The following is an 11,359-nucleotide window of genomic DNA, read 5'->3' as shown; positions in this document are numbered from 1 at the left end:
TGTCTGTCTGTCTATCTGTCTGTCTGCACTAGTGTGTCTGTCTGTCTTGTCTGTCTGTCTGTCTGTCTGTCTGTCTGTCTGTCTGTCTGTCTGTCTGTCTGTCTGCACTAGTCTGTCTGTCTGTCTGTCTGTCTGTCTGTCTGTCTGTCTGTCTGCAGTAGTATGTCTGTCTGTCTGTCTGCACTAGTGTGTTTGAATGAAAGTTAGGCTTAGATTAAGATAGATCCAGCATTAAGATTGTGAGGTTATGGCACAATTTGACATAAGTGAATGGAAACGTTGGTCTGGCAGTGAAGGGGGGGGGGTGGTTGCATGTGCGTACATGGTCACAACTATTGTGAATTCACGCCTGTTAGCTACACAGTCCATCACAGGAGGATGTGTTCCCTAAAGAGCTGGGTCTTTACTGTTGCACTTCCTCCTTCACTGTGAGAAGTTCACAACCAGTTCCACAAATTCACCTTATTTCTTGTCACTAGAATAAGTTGAGAATACTGATGGGTGAGTGTGAAGCAGTTAATACAGTGCCACAGAAAGTAAAGCAAAGAATATATACATATATGCCACAACCGCAAACACCACTACATTTAATTTTATTTGATAGCTTTTCTTTTCTTTTCTATTGCTATTCTACTCTTCTCCTTAATATTGACATCCATTTAGTCTCTGTTTTACATATAGTTATTGTAAGAGCCATCTACTTGATTTGTGTTTACTGGTAATATTCTTTCATGCCTCTAGGGGGTGTTGTGCTAAAGGCCTAACTGACTGACTGTGCTCAGACCAACATCACATGGAATGGCTGTATTTTGTTTGATCTTTGCATTACAACTTATTGGAAGTGATGGACACTGAAGTGATATGAATCACTGTTGCATCATTATAAATACAAATATAAAAAATACAAATGCATCATTATAACGTATGGAAAAGACTGGACATCGCTTTTTACTGAGTACACGTCTAAACAATCAGGCCTATTAGCAGCCAGTAGCGGCTAAAGTATAGGACTTATCTCCTTAGTCTCTACAGTTATATAACTATTATTACCAGTATTCTAATGGTTTCCTTTTATTTTATTGGAATGCATTACTTATTATTTATTTGTTATTAGTGTTATCATTATTGATTACTACCCAAGCTTTGGGAATATGTAATTTATTTGCATAGATTTCATTTATAAAAAATAGCCTATTTTGTGGTCACATATAGGCTATTGGCAGTAGAGTCGCATATCTCCATATTTCATACAAGGCCTATGCTGGAAATATGAAGTTCAATCACATCATACAGGCCAAAAGCAACACAGTTGCAGCTGCAAAATGCAGGAGTAGCCTAGATATGAATAATCTGTGTGCAGGCGATCCCATATTAAATTGCTTAGATGTAGTAGGCTATTCTAGCATGTATGACCATGTCCAAACCAACGTCAGCCTCAGCTCCGTTGCACACACGGCACCGTGCGCTTTGGAGACGTTTATGTAACCTTTTTATGCCGGTTTAGTGATATTTCTCCACCCACCGTTCAGCTGCAATCGATCGGCGGGGTCAAACAACTATCTACTTGAGAGCACAAAAATGAATATATAAAAAATAAAAACCTGCTACAGACCAGGTTAGCCATAGAGCATAAGTTGCTATGGTGATCTATCTCGGTAAGAAGTTAACTAGCGTCGTGGTTCTGGCAAACCTAGGGTTAAACCTGAAGTTACCTCGCTAAGCCACTAATCTTGCTTCGTGGTATAGGCCTCAGTACAACCACAGTCTGTTTTGCTTAAGGGCCTTGCTCAAGGTCACCTCAGTGGTGGTAATGAGGGAGCCATGATGCGCTGATTATGGGACGTGCATTATGAATGCAAATACATTCAAGTCCAAGTCCTTATTTTAATCAAAGCAATACTGATAACAATAATAACAATGGCAACAACAGCAATGACAACAATAATAGCCTAATCACACACACCCACACACACACACACACACACACACACACACACACACACACACACACACACACACACACACACACACACACACACACACACACACACACACACACACACACACACACACACACACACACACACACACACACACACACACACACACAATCCCTTAGCCTGGGGCTAAGGTGCAGCATGAAAAGCGCTACAGTAGGTAAAACATCAATACATAAAAGCACATGAATTCAAACAAGACTGGAGATAATATGTGTATTGTGTAGCCTATATTAAACTTATCCGTACTACTGAACTATTGTGCCAGGCATGATATTCAGACACTGTAACCTAAAATAAGTTTTGTGGATATGTACCACTCAGTTTTGAAAATCGTAGCCCCTTTGTGAGTCTTTCCGTGTAGGCCAGTGTTTCTCAAACTTTTTCAGACCAAGGACCACTTAACCAATAAAAAAAAAAACGGGGACCACCCAACTCCCAAAACATCCCCAAAAACAATAGGTCAACTGTAAATGACAAATTACAGGCTAATTAAATGACAAATAGCATTAAGGCTGTACAATTAATCAAATTTCTGGCTTCCCACAATTATGAAAACAACATAACCGATATAAAAAATATAAACAATTTATTTTAGTCAATTTACTTTTTTCTTTTTTACATTTATTTCTTCTTTTCAGTTCAAATATATTCAAAGTTCAAAGAAAGTTTTTTCAAGTTCAATAAATGCACAATGTTGCCAAAGTCAAATAGGCTATCTTTTGCCATCTTCAAGTTGCATTCAGTGATGTTTTTGTGTTCAAATAAGTGTTAAATGGCTCTATATTCTGACAGCAATCACTGAAAAAGAGTGTTTGGTCAGTAACTTGGAACTCCCAACCCCCCGCTGTAGCCTACTTTGTCTCTCTCCTGTAGCCCTGCAGGCAGAGTGGACCTATCTCCACAACCGTAACTCGTAGAGAGAAAATACATAAAAGGCATCGCGATCTGACCTTCCGTTTCCCAGAAAACGTAACATTTCTCTGATTGGATAGTGGGAGGTAAAAAAAAAGGGAAAAAAGATAAATCTACTCGCGGACCACTAGGGTGTGCCTGCGGACCACGGTGTAGACGATGCTACCCTACAAGAGTCCCGTATCCGTACATAGATTTGTCTGCGACTCTCGCTCCCAAGCTGTGTAAATCAGCGATACGCACGTATTTACAAGTGTCACAGAAACATTTCAAAGCCACCTACTAGAGCAGAAGGGTTCATTGCTTCTCAGTGGAGGGGTTTGAAAGCTCGAAGCCGCTCATAAATGCCTCTTTTTATACAAATTCTGTGCTGGTAATATTATCTTTTCCGCGTTAGAGCTCCCAGCCGTCACAGCGCTCAACAGCGCCACTCTGGTCGAAAGCTCGATAAAAAATAATGTCACCAGCACAGAATTCAGATAAAAAGAGTTAGACAGCTTGGGAGCGTGTGATACGGGACTCTTATACGGTAGCATCGTCTACCCGAAAAGAGTCACAACGGGGCTATGAAAATCTCCAATGTTGTTTTCCGAACTCTTACATTAATATATTGTTTGAGGTACAGTCGCTATATTTAATCAATGTTTCAATCTCAGAGAATGCATAATAGATATCTTAAAGGGTCCTTGTATGAAACAATACCAAAGATCGCAAAAAAAAAAAAAAAAAAAGTCTATTTACAATTGTTCATGTTATAGACACCCCTTACACCTCCGCATCAGAAAAAGACTTCTCCTTGCTGCGACTGATAACGGCCGAGTTTGTGTAGTAGGTGTTCGATCGAGACGCCTCCTCCTGGAAGGCGGTCTCCAGCACCTTCAGGATGGACCTGCGAACTTTATCCTTGAAATCCTGGCCCATGAACACGTACAGCAAGGGGTTCAGGCAGCTGTTGAGAAAGGCCAGGCTGGTGGCTATGGGCATGCCGATGATGGCGACGTGATCTAACGTTTCGCTGAACTCGGACTCGGGAACCATGTGGTTGGCCATCTCGATCAGAGCCATGATGTGATAGGGAGCCCAGCACAGGAAGAACGTGGTGATGACGGCGGCGATGATTTTGAAGGGGCGGTTTGACTTGCTGGCCAGCGAGCGGTTCCTCCTCAGACGGTGGATGATCACGGCGTAACAGGAGACGATGATAGTGAAGGGCACCACGAATCCCAGGATGAAGCGGGTAATGGTCATGGCCCGATGACGAAACTGCCGCAGCTGAACTATGGCCGGCGTTTCGTAGTCGTCGGAAAAGGCGAAGTTGTTGAAGCAGTTGACGATGCCCTCTTCGCTGAAGGACGCCCCCGTGTCCCTGAAGACGAAGTAGGGAGTGCTGAGAACCAGAGCCAGCACCCAGACGCACAGACTGACGGCGGACGCCTTGCGTACACTCCGGTAGTTCTGGGCCCAGACGGGCCACACCACAGACACGCATCTGTCCACGCTGATGACCACCAGAATGTAGACGCTGGCAAACATGTTCAGAAAGCTCACGGTGCTGTTGAGCTTGCACATGAATTTGCCGAAGGGCCAGTGGAAGTCCATGGCCGTGTAGGTCACGCTCAGGGGCAGGAACGCCGTGAAGAGGAAGTCGGCCACCGCCAGGTTGAGGAACCAAACGGTGTTGATCGTTTTCTTCATTTTGAATCCGGTCACCCAGATCACCACTCCGTTGCCCAGCACCCCGAGCACAAAGGCCAGGCAGTAGACGATGAGCGACATGATGTTGAGAGACTGTCTGAGTTCAGCGTGGTCATATAAGTCGTCATACTCGTCTGTTGCATTTTCCTGGTAGAAAGGAGTAGTGGTAGTGGACATAATCTCCATCATTGTCCCGTGACCTGGAATGTCAACATGAAAAATGAATATTTCTTCCTCATCATACCTTGTCTGTTTTGTAATATGATCTACCTGCGATTTTATTATCATCTCCTATAGGTCAGTAACCTAACACTCCTTCATAATAAATTAGACTTGTTTTACAAAATATTGAAATTATATTTAATCATATTTTTCAATATGTTTTCTTAACATTCTTGATACACATAATAAAAATAATAACAATAATCATAATAATAATAATAATAATAATAATAATAATTACTGTTATTATTATTATTATTATTATTATTATTATTATTATTATTATTATTAATAATAATAATAATAATAACAACAACAATAACATTAATAATACAATTTCAAATCAGTCTGTGGTGAAAATTATTATGCAGTTTCACAAGTTTTTTTGAATTGCTTAACATCTTTTGAATTTTCCATGCTACAAACTTATGAGCCAGGTTTATAGCTATGCACACACAGCACAACAACTTGTCGTGGGATGAAACATGAAAGAGCTCCGATTATAGATTCCACAAAAAAACACATTTGATGAACTAAACTTTAAGGTCAATAGCCTATAGCAGCGATGAGTAAAAAAAAAAAACGATCGAAACTATTGACTATTAAGCTGAGATTCATCTGGGAATAAAAGACCAAAATAGGAGAAAACTAGCCTAGGAGGGGGAAAAAAGGCTAGTCGATGCTTTTTTCATTAAGAGGTCGCTTGAGATCTGACATCTGTTTGACTCTAACGAGTCTAACTGATCACTAAGTTAAAGCCTAAAGGCTTCTCAAAAGTAAAAAGTTGGACAAGCTGAGTTTAGGTGGTTTTCCCTTCAGCGCATATCTGGGTAAAATGGTTATCTAGGCATGCAGTTACCCTGTTGAATATGCGCTATTTGAATGAGAACAGTAAAAGCAGCCTACCGTTCGCTCTGGCGGATGGACGTCTGGGTAGCCTCGTCCTACTGAGTGGTCATAAAGTTATGCACGGCTCATATCCATACAGAGCGCTAGTCCTGTGGAGAGGAGAGAGGCAAGAGACATAGGGAAAAAACACACTGACGTCACTCAGCTGTAATATAATAGAGACAGTCCGCATGTCTGGGAACGCCCATACAGGCTCTAGGAACGCCCACAATAGACGCTGGGATAGCTGGCTCAGCCTGGCTGGGGGCGTGGTCAGCGTGGGGTAAATTCCCCCGTTCTATCATTCAGCAAAGTTAGAATTTAGCTGATAGCCCAGCCCAGGCAGACACGATCGGGGATTTAACCAGCGCAGTAAACGCACATCTGAGCAGATGTCTTGTGTTCTGCTCTAGAACCCCCAAACCTGTAGTTTAGAGCCGCAGTCACAGTAATCTAATGTAGCCTATATGCGCAATTAAAAGAGAGTGTCTTCTCACTTATCAATGCCACTATTGTGATATATTGGGCCAAAAAATATCGCAATGATTAAAATATCCCAGGTCTGACGCCAATAGGGTGTCAACCTTGCCCATATATAGACATCCGGGTAAAAGTGATGGCTCAGTGGGGAAATCAGTGGGATTTTCACATTTCACAAGCATCCCTGTGTTGGCAGTGTTGGGCAGTAACTTAGTTACAGTAACTTAGTTACTCTAATATTATTACCTTTCCCAGTAACTAGTACTATAAGGGATTACAATTTCCAAAAAGTAATTATATTACAGTTACTAATCCAAGTCACTTCAAGTTACTGCATTACTTTCTCCAGCACTGGCACAGAGCTAAAACAAAGTGTTGAGATAGGTCTGGTTATGTGAGGCTTCTGCGTTGCCAGAAGGCAATTCGTTTTTTTTGTCCTATCCACCTTATTTTTGAATGCCCCACTGTAAAAAGTAATTGTGGGTACAAGGTCCGGTTTAACGTGACTTATTGTTGCAGCTTGCCATTTCCTTTGTTATACTCTGGCTGCAGACCCGAATTATAAACCGGAAGCTGGAGTCCGTTATAAAAGTTATAAATATAGTCACGTTATAAACAACTAACCAACGCTGGAGGTCCGTATGGAAACTCGAAATGTGTGTTACTCGAAATGGTTAAAAGTTAAATCAATTTGGTGGCGTTTTACTGCCATGTAACATAGCTAGCCAGCCGCTAACATTAGCCACAGTTAGTAGCCGACTACCCACAATGCATTACGTTATCCCAGCACCCGAACGACACGGCTGTAGAGCAGAATGGCTCTGCTGTAAAAGGGTAAAATCCTCATAGACGTATTTTTTGTCGGGGGTTGGGGGGTTATCTAAATTGGTTACACCGGAAATAGAACCCATAGTTAACGTAAGGCAAAATGGCTGCCAAAAATAAGGTGGATAGGCAAATAAATAAAAAGCATGCAGTTGGGTTGATTGTTGACTCCTCCTATAAGGTGAATTGTTGTTCCAATGACGTGGATTCGAGCTGGCTAAACAGGTTGTACATCTCTTTTTCGGAACTGGCGTAGCAAAAGTCAAGTCAAGTCAAGTCAAGTTTATTTGTATAGCACATTTCATACACAGAGGCAATTCAAAGTGCTTCACATAAAATGGTTGACAGGAAAAGAAAAGAAAAGAAGAGAATAAAATGGACATTTAAAAGCATCACAACAAAACTAAAAAAAAAGTATAAAAAGAGCATTAAGCAACAGGCGCAGCAGTTGCAGAAAGAGCTAAAAACTTATAGAGGACTCATTGGGTTTGCATAGTAGCTGTCAGCAGTTAAAAGCGACGGTAAACATAAAAGTCTTTAGTCTATTTTTAAAAGTAAGTAAGGTTGGGGCAGATCTGAGGTCTTCAGGCAATTTGTTCCAGCTAGCAGAAGCATAGTGGGTAAATGCAGGATTCCCATGATTTGCTTTGATCCTAGTAGTCTAGGGAATCTGTGAGAAAAAATGACCCAACTTTGAACTAATTGCAACAGAAATTATTTGTGTTGTATTCAGCTCTTGAAACCTTCCAATTTAACATACTGAAAATCCCAGAAAATCCCAGTAGTGGAACATTGTCAAAATTGGCATTGTCTCCACTAACAAAGGAGGTGATGTTTTCGGTGCCGTTTGTCTGACCGTTTGTCTGTTAGCAGGAGGATTACGGCAAAACTACTGGGCCGATTTTCATGAAACTTAGTGGAAGGGTGTAGCATGGGCCAAGGAAGAACCTATTACATTTTGGGGCGGATTTGATCCGGGTCGGCTCAATGGAAGGGGCGGGGCTAGGGAAAAGGGTCCGTTGCTAGGGATAGGAAGGTCGTAGAGAGTCTGGATTCGAGAGGTGGATAGGGGGCATGGACAGGTGTATCGGGGGGGAGTGTATGTGGGAGGTGGGAGAGGGTGTGGTCAGGAAAGGGGCGGGGCTAGGGAAAAGCCCTACCAAACATACTGTAACATAACAAAACAAAACAAATTATAGCTGCTGCGCAGCAAGCGGTCGTGGCCGGGCAAGTCTCAAATCTTTTAGCTATAGTCCAAGTTGCGTCGACAAGTCTTTAGTCACAAGTCCAAGTCAAGTCTCAAGTCTCCTATGGATGAGCTTTCTTTCATCTGCTGCATGCAATCCAGTCTGCTTAGATTAGAACACTGCCGTTCATGACAGGGCTGGGGCAGAAGGCACCAGGTTAAGTACATGGCAGTTGAACATAGAAGCGGAGGGAGTAGGGACAGTGGAGGCAGAGAGAGATAGACTGAAAAATTGCTTATTTATACTTTGGCTTGCAACAACTATGACATCACCCACCCAGTCTGCTCAGCCAGGAAGGATGACATCATTGATGACATAATCACTGATGACATCACTGATGACATCATCACTGATGACATCATTGCTCAAGTGACATCATTAGGTAATTAGGGCAATTACGATGCTCTTTAGGCTATACACAGAATTCAAAATACTGTCAAAAAACTACTCTGACAGCAAAATCTTGTCAATTTTTTTCGTGGAGATTCGAGCTTTATTTAGCAAGAATTTGCATTAGCTGTTTAAAGTACCATTTACAGTAAAACATTTTGATGCACTGTGGGCTCAATTTTTTATCTATCAAAAATCTGTTTGATACTTTTGTGGAGGACAGTCTACTGTTGCAGATGCTGGAGTTTGGTGTCGTTTGAAGAAAAAATGTGGGAGGAGTAGGGTTTAATTAGTTTTACAGTTTTTGCAGTTTTGCGGTCTTTAGACTTCATAATTGGCCATAGGTTGCAGCGTACAAAAGTTTCTCCTCATTTGGGCACACATTTCGGTGAAAGTGGCAAAGCCGTAGCCCATATGCCTGATTTGTTATGAATTTTCAAAGTTTGAAACTTTAGACGGTCGCTGTAGCGCCACCATCAGGACTATAGGCGCCAAATTCACGTCAACTTAGTTTGGCATGGGACTGGACCTCTGTGCAAAGTTTGGTTTATATTCATGCAAGTCTTTTAGCTATAGTCCAAGTCACGTCTCAAGTCTTTAGTCACAAGTCCAAATCAAGTCTCAAGTCTCTTATGGATGAGCTTTCTATCATCTGCTGCATGCAATCCAGTCTGCTTAGAACACTGCAGTTCATGACAGGGCTGGGGCAGAAGGCAGCAGGTTAAGTACATGGCAGTTGAACATAGAAGCGGAGAGAGTAGGGACAGTGGAGGCAGAGAGAGATAGACTGAAAAATTGCTTATTTATACTTTGGCAATACAACACTATCATAAGTTAGCACTCATGCTAGGGCTACAAATATTTCTTCGTCTCCAGAAAGGTGTACAGACAGACAAACAGACACACAAGTTACCTGCCTCCTTGCTGTTGTAGAGTCGATGAGGTACTGGGAGAGCTGATGTTATGGAGAGGAAGGCTGAGCGATTTATAGATGACATCATCAGTGATGTCACAAAACTGATGACATCACTGATGACATCATCAGTGATCAGTGGAGATTCAAGCTTTATTTAGCAAGAATTTGCATTAGCTGTTTAAAGTACCATTTACAGTAAAACATTTTGATGCACTGTGGGCTCAATTTTTGATCTATCAAAAATCTGTTTGATACTTTTGTGGAGGACAGTCTACCGATGCAGATGCTGGAGTTTGGTGTCGTTTGAATAAAAAATGTGGGATTAGTTTTACAGTTTTTGCAGTTTTGCGGTCTTTAGACTTCATAATTGGCCATAGGTTGCAGTGTACAAAATATTCTCCTCACATGGGCCCACATTTCGGTGAAAGTGCCAAAGCCGTAGCCCATATGCCTGATTTGTTATGAATTTTCAAAGTTTGAAACTTAAGACGGTCGCTGTAGCGCCACCATCAGGACTAATGGCGCCAAATTCACGTCAACTTAGTTTGGCATGGGACTGGACCTTTGTGCAAAGTTTGGTTTATATTCATGCATGGGAAGTCTGACTTCCTGGGAGAAGAAGAAGAATACAGGCAAATACAATAAGTGGCCCTGCCGCTTCGCTGGCCCGGCCACTAATTAGCAAGAATTTGCATTAGCTGTTTAAAGTACCATTTGCAGTAAAACATTTTGATGCACTGTGGGGTCAATTTTAAATCAAACAAAAATCTGTTTGATACTTTTGTGAAGGACAGTCTAACGATGCAGATGCTGGAGTTTGGTGTCGTTTGAAGAAAAAATGTGGGAGGAGTAGGGTTGAATTAGTTTTACAGTTTTTCATGCACATCTTGTTCCCTCAGACAGCCATCACAAACCATAACTTCATGTCATGTCATTCACCAGTCTCGCATTGGAGGCAATTTGATTCCAGCAAGGCACAGTGCAAGTTGTAGCTCAAACATGCAGACGAGTGGACAGGTAGGCTTAGTGTTCTCCATATCCCAAGGTTATGGATAAGTTGACCGCCATTTATCGTATTTACTGTTACCAATGACAGTCATTGTCTGTTTCAAAGTAGGCTAGCTTAATAAGCACTTACTAGTTAGCTAATAGCTTACTAATAGGTATAGCTTAATGATAGCTTATTAAGATACTTGTACTATCTGTTGTTATTCATGTTCTTTGTGCAAATAAACAATAAACAAAAATAAATAAACAATAAACACTTACTCTGGAGATGATGTACCACTTGTGCTCTTCTCCCTACTTATAAACTTATAACACTTATAAAGCCTCAGCCAGGCGGTAATGCAACATAAAGGATGCCAACTGCCATAAAATACATCACAGTTGCTCAAGTGACATCACTGATGACATCACAATTGCTCAAGTGACATCACTGATGACATCACTGATACATGACAATCGTGACATCACTGGTGACATCACTGATACATGACAATCGTGACATCACAATCGTGGCACACATGCCACCCGCCCACTTATGTTTCCTGTTAGTACCACTGCAAGGCATCAGTCTGCCAGAAAGCCATTAGAAGAAGAAGAAGAAGACTTTCAGGAAAGACCAACAATAGAGGAGAGGGGATCGGGGTTTTACAGAATGTAGGGAAACAGTGGATGGATAAATTCAGAAGGAGGCGGTAATGCAACATAAAGGATGCCAACTGCCATGAAACACCACAGAGGAAGAAGACCTTCAGGATTCATTTGCCCAAGATCTTCAT

The 11,359-nt window shown here is 41.7% G+C and overlaps 1 protein-coding gene across 1 annotated transcript; it reads right to left on the bottom strand.

Moving 5' to 3' along the window:
* Positions 1 to 3,677: 3,677 nt before the first annotated feature.
* fpr1 (formyl peptide receptor 1) lies at positions 3,678 to 4,796 on the bottom strand (the record flags this gene model as incomplete). Its single annotated transcript, XM_083662670.1, has 1 exon — positions 3,678 to 4,796. The coding sequence occupies one exon, from the start codon at positions 4,794 to 4,796 to the stop codon at positions 3,678 to 3,680; it is 1,119 nt and encodes a 372-aa protein (XP_083518796.1).
* Between the last annotated feature and the right edge of the window lie 6,563 nt (positions 4,797 to 11,359).

Source organism: Poromitra crassiceps, assembly GCF_964638095.1.
Source record: "Poromitra crassiceps genome assembly, chromosome: 29".
Lineage (NCBI taxonomy): Eukaryota > Metazoa > Chordata > Actinopteri > Beryciformes > Melamphaidae > Poromitra > Poromitra crassiceps.
Note: the sequence above shows the minus strand (reverse complement) of the source record. Positions and strands in the feature narration are given on the sequence as shown.